Genomic DNA, 15,898 nt, shown 5'->3' with positions numbered 1-15,898 from the left:
GGACACCAACCGGGCACCCTAAGGGGCACTGCAGTGGACTTCAGAAATTGCTCCCAGGTGCATAGCTCCTTTACCTTCGGTGCTGAGCCCCCCAACCCCCCCCCCCTAAAACCCACTCCCCACAACTGTACACCACTACCATAACCCTAAGGGGTGAAGGGGGGCACTTACATGTGGGTACAGTGGGTTTCGGGTGGGTTTTGAAGGGCTCACATTTACCAGCACAAGTGTAACAGGTAAGGGGGGGATGGGCCTGGGTCTGCCTGCCTGAAGTGCACTGCACCCACTAAATCTGCTCCAGGAACCTGCATACTGCTGTCAAGGAGCTGGGTATGACATTTGAGGCTGGCATAGAGACTGGCAAAAAATGTTTTTACATTTTTTTGAGGGTGGGAGGGGGTTAGTGACCACTGGGGGAATAAGGGGAGGTCATCCCCGATTCCCTCCGGTAGTCATGTGGTCAGTTTGGGCACCTTTTTGAGGCTTGGTCATGAAAAACAATGGACCAAGAAAAGTCGACCAAATGCTCATCAGGGAAGCCCTTCTTTTTTCCATTAACGGCCGAGGACGCCCATCTCTTAAGCACGCCCCAATCCTGCCATCGCTACGCTTCCGACATGCCCCCATGAACTTTGGTCGTCCCCGCGACGGTCTGCAGTTGAGGATGCCCAAAATCGGCATTCGATTATGCCGATTTGGGCGACCCTGACAGAAGGACGCCCATCTCCCCATTTGTGTCGGAAGATGGGCACCCTTCTCTTTCAAAAATGCCCGATAGTCTCAAATTTATTGCTTTGCCTGGTTCTACTGTGCACTGTGTCACTTAGGGCAAAGACTTTGGTTAACACTGTCCTCACGATTAAGATATATTTAATTGTAAATTTAATGGAACCTCAACAGGAAATTACATTTTTTTTCATTGGCATGGTTTTCAGCAAATGACTGATAACCACACAAATATTTAAGATTAGCTGGAGCTTTTAGGTTATTTTAGGGCTTACAGTAGTAACAGAGAGCTCCTGGTTGGTCACTTCCTGTTCTTTAATAACCAGTGAGTTACAGTATCTTGGTTTTGCCTTGTGTCCAAAGCTCTTCCCTTGGCATATTAAGTGCCAGGAAATGTCCTCCCTGTCACACATTACTTACAAAAAGATAAAAAGGAAATGAGAAGTTTCCTTGTTATATAGCATGTAAAATCCAAAGTTGCACATCATACACATTGGAAGGAACATTTTTATTTCTAGAAGGAATGGGATAATATTTCTAACCTGCCGAACAGCTCCAACCATTTCCGCTCGACTGGAGAGTCTTGTAGATAAACGGTGGAGCACAGCAATGTCTTCCAACAACTTCTGGTAAGCTTCTCTGTGTTCACTGTGCTGCCATAAGGGTGCTGAAGACTGTGCAAAGGAAAGCCAATTAAATTTGTTTGAGTAGAATGCACAAAGCAGTCATGATATGACTAGGGGTGCGAGTGATGATGACTGGCATAAACAATCAGTGGCATGTTACATCCACATTCCAGGGAACAAGCAAAATAAAAACTTGAAAGGCCAAATTACTAAGTAAATCTTCCAGAGATACTTTAAATTACTAAAGCATTCATGGGGATTATTAATCTTTATTTCATAACTGCAATATTGCCCTCAGGATCCAAAGTGGCTGAGAATGTTCACCTCATTACAAAACACATGTTAATTATTTCTTTTTGATCAAGGGATTTACTGCCAGCCAAACTTTTCTTTATTGTCACTGAAAAAGTGCCCTTAACTATGCACTGCATTTCATAAGTAGCATTTAAAAAAATCACAGCTGCATAAACTCCAAGGGGAAGATATTCAGCCGGTGGCAGCAAGCCGTTTATATGTTCCAATATTTAATGCCGGGCCATGTCCAAGCACCAGCATTGTGGGGTCCTTTTACCAAGCTGTGGCAAAAGGGAGACTGTACTGGCATCAGCATGTGTTTTTTACATGCACTGAGGCCTCCTTTTACCACAGCGAGTGAAGCACTTGCCGCATGACCATTTGGGGAGGGGGAGCACTTACCATCGCCCATTGAGTTGGTGGTAAGGGTTCCTGTGCTAACCTGGTGGTAACCAGGCAGCGTGCAGCACTGCCCAATTACCGCCAGGTAAACACCGGCAATACAAAAATTAAAATATTTTTGTAGTGCTGGAAATGGTGCTCGCTGGAGCTGGGAACTACTGCTGGGCTGCTGCGGTAGCCCGGCAGTACTTCCGGTTTAATGAGTAGTAAGCCCACATTGAGCTTACCGCCACTTAGTAAAGGACCCCCTGAATATCTGGGTTTATGTGGCCAGCTATCTCTTATGTGGCAAAGTGTGATATTCAGCACTTAACTGCCTTAAGTGCTCCTTTTCCAAGCTGTGGTAAAAGAGGTCCTGCAGTGGCATCAGCACATGGATTTGCTGTGTGCCAAGGCCCACTTTTACCACAACAGGTATAAGGCTTTAAAAAAAAAAAGGAAATGGCTGTGTGGCATGGTAAACACTTGCCGCATGGCCATTTCCTGGGGGATCCCTTACCATCACCTATTTAGGTGGTGGTAAAGGCTGCTGTGCCAACTCGGTGGTAACTGGGCAGCATGCAGCACTGCCCGATTACTGCCAGGTAAGCCCCTGGTAGTAAAATTTAAAAAAATTTCAAGTGCTGGAAATGGTGTGTGGTGGGAGTGGGAATTAATGATCCTGCAGTAGGCTTGCTGTGCATTTTGTAAAAGGGCCCCTTAGTAACACCACATAAAGATAGGACTGTGTTTTATGTGGTCCGATTTGACCGCTTAGGTGGTTAAGTGCTGAATATTGGCATTTAACCTCATAAATGCTGACTCCATCCTTGCACTGCCCATAAAACAGCCGGCTTTTCAGTTTAGCAGTCAGTGCTGATATGAAGTGGCAGTAACTGGTTAAGTGCCACCGAATATTAACGGATAGTCCCACAAAAGTCATTTAACCAGACTGGATCCTCTCCTGGCCGCTTAAATTGCTTTGAATATCGATTGGCCACTGTTTTCTTCTGAAACAAATGGGAGTTTTATTCAACAATGAAGCCTAATAACATGGCTGGAAGCTCCATCAATCTGTGCTTCAACTACATCTGTATCTGTGATATAATCAGATATTTTGGCGATGCTTTCTTACCACAATGGCAGCTTTAAAGTTGTCCAGTTCCTTTTCATTGTTCTCCTCAGTGAGATTTCTTTCCCTTTCTGCCTGATGAAGTCTAGATTCCAGGGTGTAACTGTCATTTTTAAAGGCCAGGGACAACTGCACAAATACATTCTGTGTGGGGAAAAGGCATGAAATATTTGCTAGCAGGAGATACTCTTCTGCATTTCTTTCTGCTCTGATAAAGCTATTAAGAGGACAGGAGAAAAGGGAACACAAAAGATACAATATCCCCCTAGTGCTATAAACTTGCACATACAATATTACATGTGGACCAGAATTTTAGAAAGGAGGTCCAAGCACAGCAACAAAAATAACACAGTGGGCACCAAGAATTGGTGAGAAGGAACAAAATGTATTGGATGACCCAACATGGGCCATGTTTTGGCAAGGTACCTGCAACAGGAGTCAGCTTAGTAAAGGTTCTATCACAAATAAATTATTCAGATCTATTAAAGACCAATAAATCCAATCTGTGAACAGCGAGTGCTGCACCTTACTATTTTACTTCACAATCCAAAAATCCAACTCAGAATATGGACGTCCAGGTTTGAATGTCAGATATTGGATGTCCGTTTTTCATGTATTTCAAAACAGGATCTGCTGACATACAGCCTGTTCTAAAACACGTGAGAAATGGATGTCTAAGTGCCGGCTATGTCCAGAATGAACATCCATTTTACAAATTGAAATGTCTAAACTATGAATGAGACAAAACAAGGGACACGGACATCTTTGCAGAAGCATAAAAATGTCCATATTATAAAATGACCACAGATATGCCCATTGATATATCTAATGGTTAGAGCAGCCAGCAGAGAACCAGAGTAGAGATCCAGTGGTTGCCTGTACAAGTCCTAACACAGATTTTTGTAATTTATGTTTTTTATTTTTACTTTTTTAAAAAAATTGTGAGCCCTCCAGGGACAGGAAAATATCTACTATGATTTCCCCTACTCCATTCATTGGAGAACTGCTCAGTCAGAGCACCTTTCTGAAACCTGGATGTGCCAAGTACCAGGTCTAAATATGGATGTCCATTTCTTCGACCAAGGACATCCCTTCCCCTTTTATAATCAGAGCTGGATGTCCATCTTTTGGCTCCTTCTTGGTCCCACCCAAAACAGGCTCTGAGTATGCCCCGTTGCATATGGACACACACCAGTTGTAGGTGTCCATATCCTGGCTTTATAAAATCGGCATTTGGACATCTAAGCAATATGTGATTGCCTGGTTTTCAGATGTCCAAAACACAAATAGAGGTTCTAAAATAAGCATCCTAAGTGTGCAAAGGTGCATATACAACTCACCACAATTTAACAGGGCAGGATTTTCAGCAGTTTCAGTGGTTTCCATCTAATGAGTGTATCTCAATTATTTAGCATTTGCCTCAAAATGTACAAATCCTTTCTTAAAACTGGGAGTAGGTGCAGAGTCCTAGCCAGGTAATATAGTAAATATTCCATCCTCTCTGATTCTGCACAGGTTATTCTCTAATTGACCCGTAAGTCATGATACCCCCAAATGGTTCTGTGTATTATATGCTTTGTTTTATACATTGATTTGGATTCCAATTTAAGAAATGTGATTCATAAATTTAAATAAATGAAATGAAAGTCGCCCTTCCTTGTACAAATCACCACTTTACCATCCCACATGCAGAAGGTAAAATAACTTTTTCAACTAGGATGTGTCAATAGCATTTTCCATGACAGGAAAATACCTTAAATTGTATTTTTGTTTTTTTGTTGTTGGTGTATGTCATTAATAGTGGACACTCTTCTGAAAGAGTGTACACTTTTCACAAAGAGCACACACTATTTGGGAAGAATGCATCATCTTTCAGAAGAATGCACACTCATTCCTGAGAGTGCATGCATACCTGCATCATTGTGCATGCATGAATAATGCACCCATTATTGGAAAAGTGTGTGCACTCTTTCCAAAAAGATTGTGCATTCTTTGTGCATAGAGCACAGTCTTTGTGAAAAGTGCACACTGTTTTGAAAGAGAGTGCACTCTTTGTGAATACTGTACAGTCTTTGTGAAGTGCATGGTGTGCTGAAAAAGGGTGCACACTTCATGAATAGTGCACAGGCTTTGTGAAAAGTGCACACTGTTTTGGTGCACTCTTTCTAAGAGAGGACATACTTTTTCCAAAACAGTGCACACTACTAATCATACTGTTCCCATAAAAATAGTATTTAAAAAATGGAACAAAATGAAAGTTCATAGAAATGACATGAGAAACGATAGAAAATAAAATTTTCAGCTATACAGCTTTTACTTTTCACCTACAATGAAAGTGCAATCGGCTGCAGAAAGAAGAGAACAAAGGATGATATATGCCAGCAGAGAATATTTGGACATACAGCTGAAGAGCAGACTCACCTCAACTTCTTTTTCACTTAGCGGGGGCACACTGAAATTCAAAATATTGATTTTAGTCAACTTTGGTTCTGTTTGGAACAGTGGAGTACAATCCAGCACTGTTTACCAAAGAATCTATTAACTAGAATTTCTTATTATCTGTTAAAAATCATTGTCCCTTGATTGTGTTCTGTTATTTGGATACCTTCATTATCTGAAAATTGGCTGGCTTCATATAACCCATTATCCAGAAAAACCCAGTTATCTGAACTTCATTTATCAGGTAAATGGTGCTATAACTGTAATCTGGCTGAAACAGTAGGTGTATCGTGTAGGGGGAATTTTCATAGCCAAGACTGTGGGTACTTTATTACTTAGCACTAATTTTAAAGAGAATATACATCATAGGCATCCAGTATAATAGGCACAGTGAGGCTAAGCCTCCTCAGCAGCAAGCGTGACCTCCCCAAGAGGAACCCCAACTCTCACTTCATGAACTGACCTAGACTGCTGTCAGCTTCAGAGCCACTCCTGTTGTCAACAGTTCTCCTTCTCTCCTGCTCCCCATGGCTTGCTGATGCTGCTAACATGCCTTGTTCACTGCCAGTAGAGACACCGCAGCAATTGAAAGGAGCTGCCTCAGGTCCTTAGTCTTCCCTGTCATGTGTTCTGCCTTCTCTGATGTAACTTCCTGTTCTGCATGGATAGGATGCATCACAGAGTAGACCGCGACCTTGAGGCAGCATCTTTCAATCACTTCAGTGCCTCTACTGGCAGCAATCAAGGCACTTAGCAGCACCAGTGGTCCAGGAGGGAGGGAAAGAGAAATGCTAGAACCATTGGGGGGGGGGGGGGGGGGGAGAGGGGAAGAGTGCAAAAGGGAGAAATGTTGGACCTGAAGGTGAGAGGGAGGGAGAAAGAAGTGCTTAATCCTGGTAAGGAGAACTAAGTGCTGTTCTGCTTGACCGGGAGAGGGGAGGGAGGGACAGACAGACAGACAGGAAGAGGTGCTGGATGGGAAAGGGAAGGGGGAGAGGGATAGATGATGGGCCAGCTGTTGGGGGGAGGGATAGACTGACTGTGGGAGGGGAAGAAAGGGCAAAGATGCTGGATGGAAGAGAGGGGGAGTGGCGCTGGAGACCCAGGAGAGAGCCATACTGAACTGTGAGGGGGATGTGTGGGTGGGATGAGAGAGGGAGAGATAGTGGTCCCATGGTGGGGGGGGGGGGCGCGAGAAGAGAGAAGGGAGGGCTAGGGAGACAGAGATGAGATGCAGGGCATGGAGGGAGCATACGGACAGGGAGACAGAGGAGATGCTATGTATGGTAGGAAACAGAGGGAGAAATGTAGGACACAGCAAGACAGACACACAGGTGAAATTCTTAATATAAGGGCACTCAGGGAAGACAAAGCCATAGCGGAGAGATTAAATAAATTCTTTGCTTCAGTCTTTACTGAGGAAGATTTGGGAGAAATACCGGTTAAAGGGTCAGTATTCTCTACTACTACTACTATTAAACATTTCTATAGCGCTACTAGACTTACGCAGCGCTGTACAAATTAACATGAAAAGACAGTCCCTGCTCAACAGAGCTTACAATCTAAATTGGACAAACGAACAGAAAGCTAGGGGTGGGGAAATTGCAGTGGTAGGGGTGAAAAGTGAGGGTGTTGAGTAAGAGAGTCATGGTTAGGAGTCGAAAGCAGTAGCAAAGAGGTGGGCTTTAAACCTAGATTTGAAGACAGCCAGAGACTGAGCCTGACGTACTGGCTCAGGGAGTCTATTCCAGGCATAGGGAGCAGCAAGATAGAAAGAACGGAGCCGGGATTTAGCAGTGGGGATTTGGGAGAAATACCGGTTAAAGGGTCAGTATTCTCAATGGAGAAGGGTAGATAGTGGGGTTCCCCTGGGGTCTGTGCTGGGATCGCTGCTTTTTAACATATTTATAAATGATCTAGAGATGGGAGTAACTAGTGAGGTAATTAAATTTGTTGATGACACAAAGTTATTCAAAGTTGTTAAATCACAAGAGGATTGTGAAAAATTACAAGAGAAACTTACGAGACTGGGAGACTGGGCATCTAAATGGCAGATGACGTTTAATGTGAGCAAGTGCAAAGTGATGCAAGGTTCCACATTAGGAGTCACCAACCAGGAAAGGGATCTAGGCATCATCGTTGATGATACATTGAAACCCTCTGCTCAGTGTGCGGTGGCCGCTGACAAAGCAAATAGAATGTTAGATATTATTAGGAAATGAATGGAAAACAAAAATGAGGATGTTATAATGCCTTTGTATTGCTCCATGGTGCGACTGCACCTTGAATACTGTGTTCAATTATGGTCACCGCATCTCAAAAAAGATATAGTGGAATTAGAAAAAGTACAGAGAAGAGCGACAAAAATGATAAAGAGCATGGGACAACTTCCCTATAGGGAAAGACTAAAGCGGCTAGGGTTCTTCAGCTTGGAGAAAAGACAACTGAGGGGAGATATGATAGAGGTCTATAAAATAATGAGTGGAGTGGAACGGGTAAATGTGAATCACTTACTTAATCTTTCCAAAAATACTAGGACTAGGGGGCATGCAATGAAGCTACAAAGTAGTAAATGTAAAACAAATCTGAGAAAATATTTTTTCACCCAACGTGTAATTAAACTTTGTAATTCGTTGCCACAGAACGTAGTAAAAGTGGTTAGCTTAGCAAGGTTTAAAAAGGTTTGGATGGCTTCCTAAAGGAAAAGTCCACAGACCATTATTAAAATGGACTTGTGGAAATTCACTGCTTATTTCTAGGATAAGTAGCATAAAATGTGTTGTACTGTTTTGGGATCTTGCCAGGTACTTGTGACCTGGATTGGCCACTGTTGGAAACAAGATGCTGGGCTTGATGGACCTTTGGTCTGTCCCAGTATGGCAATTCTTATGTGCTTATATATCTCTTATTTTTTGGATGCAGAAAGGACCCATATGACGTTCACAGGTTATGTGCTGTCATGGATTTGGATTTTAGTTTTCTAGCTAAGAAGTGAAAGCATTTCCCAACAGTCATTTTAAATTTTCCAGCAAATTTAATTCTACTATAGTATATTTAATATGTTGCCTATAAAACTATTATTTAGGCAGTTTATAATTCAATAAACATATAAGAAGCATGTCAATAAAATATATAGCAAAGATCAACAAAAAATGTGGATATAACTATTGGTATGGTACAGTGAAAAAGAAACCAGTTCTTATTATATGTAGTTCAAAACAGGCCATCAGAGATAACTGTTTGGAAGGAAGTGGTCATAGCACTTCATATTGTAAGCCGCATTGAGCCTGCCATGTGCGAGAAAGCGCGGGGTACAAATGTAATAAATACATAAATAAATAAATATTAGGAACACAAAGTTCCATAATATTGCATCCTGACTTATTGCATTTATATCTTCATCATGTGCCATCTAATATATTTAGGGTCCTGTTTACTAAGCTGCGCTGTAGGTGCATTAACTTTTTTGTGTGCGCTAAAAATGAGCATGCACTAACACTAAACACACCCATAGGAATATATAGGTGTCGCTAGTATTAGCGCACACTAAAAAGTTAGCGTGCCTACAGTGTGGCTTAGTAAACAGGGCCCTTAAAGTCCACACAGTGAAAAAAATATCTCAATAAATAACATATGTCATGTGCACAAAGGAAAAAAATAACTTGCAGTACTGCAACACCAGCTTTCAGATTAATCCACCCAACAGCAGCACAAGTCCAAAAGTCTCACATACAGATCACAAAGCTGCTGTGTCCAAAATTAAAGGTGTTTCAATGGTCCTCTGCCTGCTTCCAGGGTTGTCATGCTCTAGCAAAAGTAGCACTATGGCATGCCTATAAGCAATCCTTCACTCCTTCAAGGATGCAGTGGGCACTCATTAACTCCCAATTAGACTACTGCGATACTATTTATTGAGGATTACCTTTCTTTTCACTTCATTGGCTACAGACTTTACAAAATACGAATTCTCACCTGTGCCAAGTGATCTGCCATCATTGGTTTCCTATTATATACCACATCCAATTCAGGATTCTTATTCTACTACTACTACTACTTAACATTTCTAAAGCGCTACTAGGGTTACGCAGCGCTGTACAATTTAACATGGAAGGACAGTCCCTGCTCAAGGAGCTTACAATCTAAAAGACAGGTGTAAATCTAGAGACAAGTGTACAATCTAAAAGACAAGTGTAGAGTCGATCTGATAGGGCATACTATATTTCTCGAGAGGTTAGGTGCCGAAAGCAGCATTGAAGAGGTGAGTTTTAAGCAGAGATTTGAAGATGGGTAGGGAGGGGGCTTGGCGTAGGGGTTGAGGAAGATTGTTCCAGGCATTGAGACAGGTGGAGACCCACTCGACGGCTCACTGCTCCCAGCTAAAGGTGAAGTTAAGACAGCCATTACCTGCGTTCCCGATGTCGATCCCATCCCCGGTGCCGATATGTTATTCTCACTTTCAAAGCTTTATACCATGGTACCCCCATAACCTTGCCTCTTCTATTGTTCCCTATGCACCCCTAGACTCCTCCACTCTTTGAAAGCTCATCAATTGAAAATCCTTTCACCCCATCTGATAAATATAGACACAACTAGAAATAGTGCTTTCTCTGTCTGGAATTCCTTTCCTCCTCAGGCCCACCTAGAAATATCTTTCCCTATATTTAGGAAGACTTTAAAGGCGTTCCTATTTCAGAAGGCCTTTGAAGAGCACCCTCTAAATGGTCCATTTGCTAAGCTATGTTATTGACATTAATATGTGTTAAATGCCAATTATTAACCTATAATACAAGTTAATTGTGTTTAAAGTGGTTAATAAATCCCAATAAATAAATAAAGGATGTTAATTGATCAGAAGGCTGTTTAATCCAGGCCTACACAATGCTAATGTGTAAGTTAATGCTACTAAGAAGGCTGTTAAAAGAGTGGTCCATGGCTTCTGCCCCAATTTATAACAAAAGAATTACTATGAAGTCTCTTCTGAATCCTACCCCCTTTCTGTGGTTCTGCTTCTCATCAAAAAAGGTACCTCCAAGCAACACCAACCTGCCAAAGTGTATATTAGTTAACAGTTGTAATTTATAGTTTATTTATACTACTAGATTGCTCTGTCCGGGCAGAGCAGAGTGGTGTACAGTCTACAATAATCGGAAAAGGAAATGAACTCCATTCAAAATAGTAAACAGTTACATGAGCAATAAAAGAAAGGATACCAGGAAAGGAGAAGGGGGGAAGGAGATACAAACAGCCATACAGAGAATTAAAAAGGGGGAAGCCAAAGAAGGAGAAGGGGGAAGAGTAGCTGGTGGTCCTGGTCAACCTGCCCTTCCAAAAGCCTGTCTAAAATGCCAGGTGTTTAACTTCACTTTGAAATTTTTAAATGAGCGATTACTGCGAAGTGAGAGAGGAAGATTATTCCAGGTGTGAGGTGAAAGAAAGAAAAAAGCACTATGCCTGGTTGACTCAAAATGGGCGGACTTGGGACCTGGGTGGTAGTTCAAGGAATGGAGGGCTCTGGCAGGTGAGTGGGGAATCGTGAGACAGATACTCAGGAATACCAATTCTGAAGGCCTTAAAGTTTAATATTGCTACTTTGTAGATAATTCACTGCTCAACAGGTAACCAATGATATTGTTTTAGTAAACACAGTATGATATATGAAAATATACCTGCTTTAAATATCTACTTTTTGTTTTATTATTTTTTAAATTTTGGGGGGGACCTCAGTTTGGGGATTAAGCAAACCAGTTTGTTCTACTATTGCTTATATATCCACCAAGATTGTATATCCTAGATCAGTCGGCATGTTAACATATCATTTGTAAGAGAGGGGGGGGGGGGGGTATCCTTGACAAGGCCGCTTGACGATGAAACATGATTCATGTTGGATTAAAAACCCTCTGAAGACAATACTACTCTTGCTGAATAAGCTAAGTATTATATTACTACATAAGCTTAAAAGATAAAAGCAAAAAAAAAAAAAAACGTTATAGAGTATTCGGATTCATGCTAGTTTAAGCAGACCAGTGATGAGCTGAGGTTATTTAAGCAATAGTAGAACAAACTGGTTTGCTTAATCCCCCAAACTTAGGTCCCAAAAAAAAATTTAAAAATGAAATAAATAATAAAACAAAAAAATTGATATTTAAAGCAGGTAGATTTTCATATATCATATGGTGAATCCTTTTGAATTATCTACCTGAAAGAACACAGGTCTGTTTCTTAGATAGACTTATGTAGTTTTAGTAAAGGCATAATGTGATCAGTACGGCAAGCATGACAGAGTAATCTTATGGCCTAAGAAAGGACAGGAACTGGGTGGCCCTACACCAACCTGCCCCAACTGTACCTTCCAATCCTTGGGGTCTAAGAGAGGACATGAGCTGGGTGGCCCTAATTGCTACTGTGCCCAGTGGTTAGGGTCAGTCAATGCTATTTTGGAAAGTGGCACCAGCAGGGCAGGAATGAGCAGAGATTGCTCCTGTCCTCCCCAATAGACCTTAGGGACTAGAATGTAGGTTTGGGGGAGGACAGAGGTGAGGGTGCGGGTCAGGTTGCATGGAGGAAACTTTTTTGATAGGCTAGGGGCACGATTGAGTGTTGACTGCAGTAACTCCTTCTTTATAGATATGGTGTGCTGGGGGGGACCACCAGGGATTTCACAAAAGAGGGAGAGAATTACTCAGCACCTGCAGCCTCCTTTAAAATATGACCACCCAGGATTGGGAGAGTGCCATTCAGGCTTTCCATGGCCAGGAACGCAAAGAAAGGTACTTCAGGATTTAGTAAACTGTGAGAGTCAAGTTCAATTTTATTGAATCCCAGGCTTATCAGTGGTAGAACGTGCTATTTTAACACAGATTGTTAGCCTTTTAGCTTGTACCTGAGGCAATGGATAATTGCCTAAAGTAACAAGGAATGTCTAATCCAATGTAATCTAATCTAATATAGGGCTTAATTAGTTGCAAAATCCCTATATAGGTCCTATGTGTCTTACAAAAAGAAGAAACCCAAACAATATGGGGAAAAACAAAAATTTAAAAACAAAATGAGTTGGCTAAAATTAATCAAATAAAAATGTTTTCAATCGTTTATGAAAAAGCATATAGTTTGTAGTCATCCTAATAGGGCTACGTATAGTGTTCCAAATATAAATAGCCTGAAATGAAAACATAGATTTAACTGTATGCTTGTAGTGAATATCAATAACAGAGGGATATCTCAATAAAAACTGGTCTTGAAGTTGAGAAGACCGACAGGAGAAGGATTGGGAAAATAGGCCAACTACCAGTTCTGAAATGTTTCCTTGTAAAATGAAAAACATAATACAGTTAGGGAAGTGGGATTTAAACCCTAGCTCTCAATCCACTGCTCTAATCACTAGACTAGGGATTCTCAACCCAGTCCTCAGGACACACCTAGCCAGTCAGGTTTTCAGGATATCCACAATGAATATGCATAAGATAAATTTGCACGCACTACCTCCAGTGTATGCATATTCATTGGGGGCATCCTGAAAATCTGATTGGCTAGATGTGTCCTGAGGGCAGGGTTGAGAACCAATGTGCTAGACCATTCCACCACTGTTTGGATAATTTTCATCCTAACTTACCCTGTTGATCCATAGGAAACATTTTATACAAAGCTATACTTTCATTACAGCATTAGAGACCCTGAATTACTTTGGGCTCTCCACTGAGCTATGTTAAATCACCAATCTGAACATTTTGATTCCATGAATGAGGAGTAGCAACTGGTCTAAATACACTGTTAGATGCTGTAAAACTCCTAGATTATTATTTTAATAAAATAAGTATTGATTTGGAGAACTACACTAAATACAATACAGCAGCAGGATCTGCATTTTGCCCCTAGGTATGAACACAATCTCAGTTTGAATTAATTTTTATTTTAAAAATTTCTAGGGTAAAAATATGAACTGCAGGGGCTTAAACAGCCTTATGGTGTCAATGCTCCATACATAAATCTTACTATTCTATAATTTATGAGCATAACTGTGCATCCCACCCACACTCCACCTAATCTCCGCCCATGTCTATGCCCACCTTCAAACTATGTGCCATTGCTTTTTAGTGTCATTTTATGTAGTCAGACTATTGGCCTTTCATGATCATGTGCATCTTTATTTGATATACTGCCGAAGGGACATCCCATCTCAGCATTTGCAAGGATTAAAAAATATTCACAAGAGGAGCCTAGCAAGAAAAGAATTATAAACTCAATAGTATAGAAGAATAAAGAGAAACAGAGAATGCAAAAGCGATAGAAAACTACAACAAAGGGTGTAGATTCGGTGCTCCAACATGGGCTCCCAGAAGGACAAAAATACAAAAGGACAAATGGCAGTTGGGTTGCTCATATGTTTGACTAAATAAATGGTTCTTGAGGGTTGCCTTAAACTCTTGATGTAACAATACCCTACATAAGCCAACAGGGAGAACATTCCACAGAGTTGGGTACACAACATGAAACATAGACGACTGAAAGACATTCAAAAAAATCTGTCAAAATGAGGGAATCAACAGCAGGTTTTGTTGTGAAGAGCAAAGCACTCATTCGTTGACATATAGGATCAAATAACAGGAAAGAATCCTGGGTTGGCTTGATGTATGGATCTTATGAACCAGGTTTAAAATTTTATAAACTATTCACTCAAGTATCAGTACACTGTATTATACAACACTGCTGGTCCCTGGCCATGGCTAAAGATTGTCACAGTTGTATGGTGGATATGTGGGGACTATATCACCACGAGTGTCTGAAATAGGACCTTGGTGTAATAGCGCAGAAACTACAGGTCATATATGCATGTTCTTGGCACCTAAATATTGCATTGCATTACCCTCTAACTGCTCAATATACCTTAGCAAACAGGTATCCTACCTTCCAGAGAAAGACTTGTGCAAGTGAAGCTTTCGTAGCAGTAAATCTGGAATATTAGGCATAACCACAGAGCTACTCTTTGTTTCTTCTTCTTCAGGGGATGCAGGAATAACAGGTGAAGGACCTATGAGAGATGTTACGAGGAAAACATTTGACCATTGATATCACATTGCAGTACATGTACATACAGTAGTAGAATAATCAGTGCCCTACATGAATCTTGTCCTAATGTTCAAGTCTCTAGCCTGTTGGCTCCCCTCTCCAAGATTTTGACAGTTTAACTCTACCATCATATTCATCCTACAACAATTCTCTGAAAACACATGACTGGACATCATACTTCTATATGTTAGACTTTGTTTTGCAGGTAAAAGGATGCACTGATGGCTCTTTGAGTCTGCCTGGCCATCAGAGCTTATTGTTTCGCTTTGACTGCTGCTGGCATCTTAGGTGACTGCCTAGTCTTGCCTACTGGTTAAGCCAGCCCTGAAAATAATGTGATCTCTACTGCCAATTCTTTCAAGGAAAATAGTTAACTATTTTCTAATCGCACAAAGCTTCTGCACTGCATTCATCCAGGATACACATTAATGAGTCTACTAATTCAAATAAAAGTTTCATTGCTGAATGACCAAAGCAGAACAAAGACAATAGCAACATTGCCATAGACATTCATCCACATCTCCAGAACATTTTCACTCTTTCAGTTAATGCTTTCTCTCCACAAGGCAAGCAGGTCTCAGTGATAAGCATTCCTGATGAATCTCCTCTGATCACAGTGAGCACTGCCAGTGCACCCAGATCAATGAAGCTAGCACATGTATCATTATCATTCTATCCATTGCATAATATGGTCCCTAGTGACAGGACTGCTATATCATAAGACCAAACCTGAAGTCTCCATGCTCCGCTTCGTGTTGCATGACAGTTGCAAGAAGTATCTAGCAAGACTGCTGAAAGCCTGCGTCAGGGCTGATAAGCCACCACCAAGAGGATGCAGAGAGGATGTTGACCCTGCTGTAGTCACCATTTCATTACAGCTTATCAGTACTGACATATACAGTTGTATGTATGTATGTATATATATATATACATATGTTTATAGCTACATACACTTGTAGAACAAATTCCGAGTATGGACTAAGTTACATAAATCGATTAGAAAGCAGACACTGAAAAGAGCTTTAGTATTCCTTCCCAGATTTAATTTAGGAAAATGTTTAGTCATTATCCCCCTAATTCTCTAATCTTAGTGTATAAATGTAAGTGCTATTTGTGCACTAGGATGATAGAATTCTAGTACTTAAAGTGTGTGAATGTAACATTCATGTGTCCAAGTTCTAGGCGTTCAGCGGTATTCTATACTGTCAGTGCGCAAATCAATTAGGGGTCCTTTTAC

At 41.1% G+C, this 15,898-nt stretch overlaps 1 protein-coding gene across 1 annotated transcript in view; it reads right to left on the bottom strand.

The window, feature by feature from the left end:
- The window catches only part of MRVI1 (murine retrovirus integration site 1 homolog), a 188,094-nt gene that overhangs the window by 44,900 nt on the left and 127,296 nt on the right, over positions 1–15,898 (bottom strand). Inside the window, 4 exon segments of the mRNA XM_030200986.1 lie at positions 1,269–1,400; positions 3,163–3,303; positions 5,581–5,611; positions 14,500–14,623. Of these exon segments, the coding sequence (XP_030056846.1) occupies positions 1,269–1,400; positions 3,163–3,303; positions 5,581–5,611; positions 14,500–14,623 (428 nt within the window).

The sequence above is a fragment of the Microcaecilia unicolor genome, chromosome 4 (genome assembly GCF_901765095.1).
Source record: "Microcaecilia unicolor chromosome 4, aMicUni1.1, whole genome shotgun sequence".
Taxonomy (NCBI): domain Eukaryota; kingdom Metazoa; phylum Chordata; class Amphibia; order Gymnophiona; family Siphonopidae; genus Microcaecilia; species Microcaecilia unicolor.
Note: the sequence above shows the minus strand (reverse complement) of the source record. Positions and strands in the feature narration are given on the sequence as shown.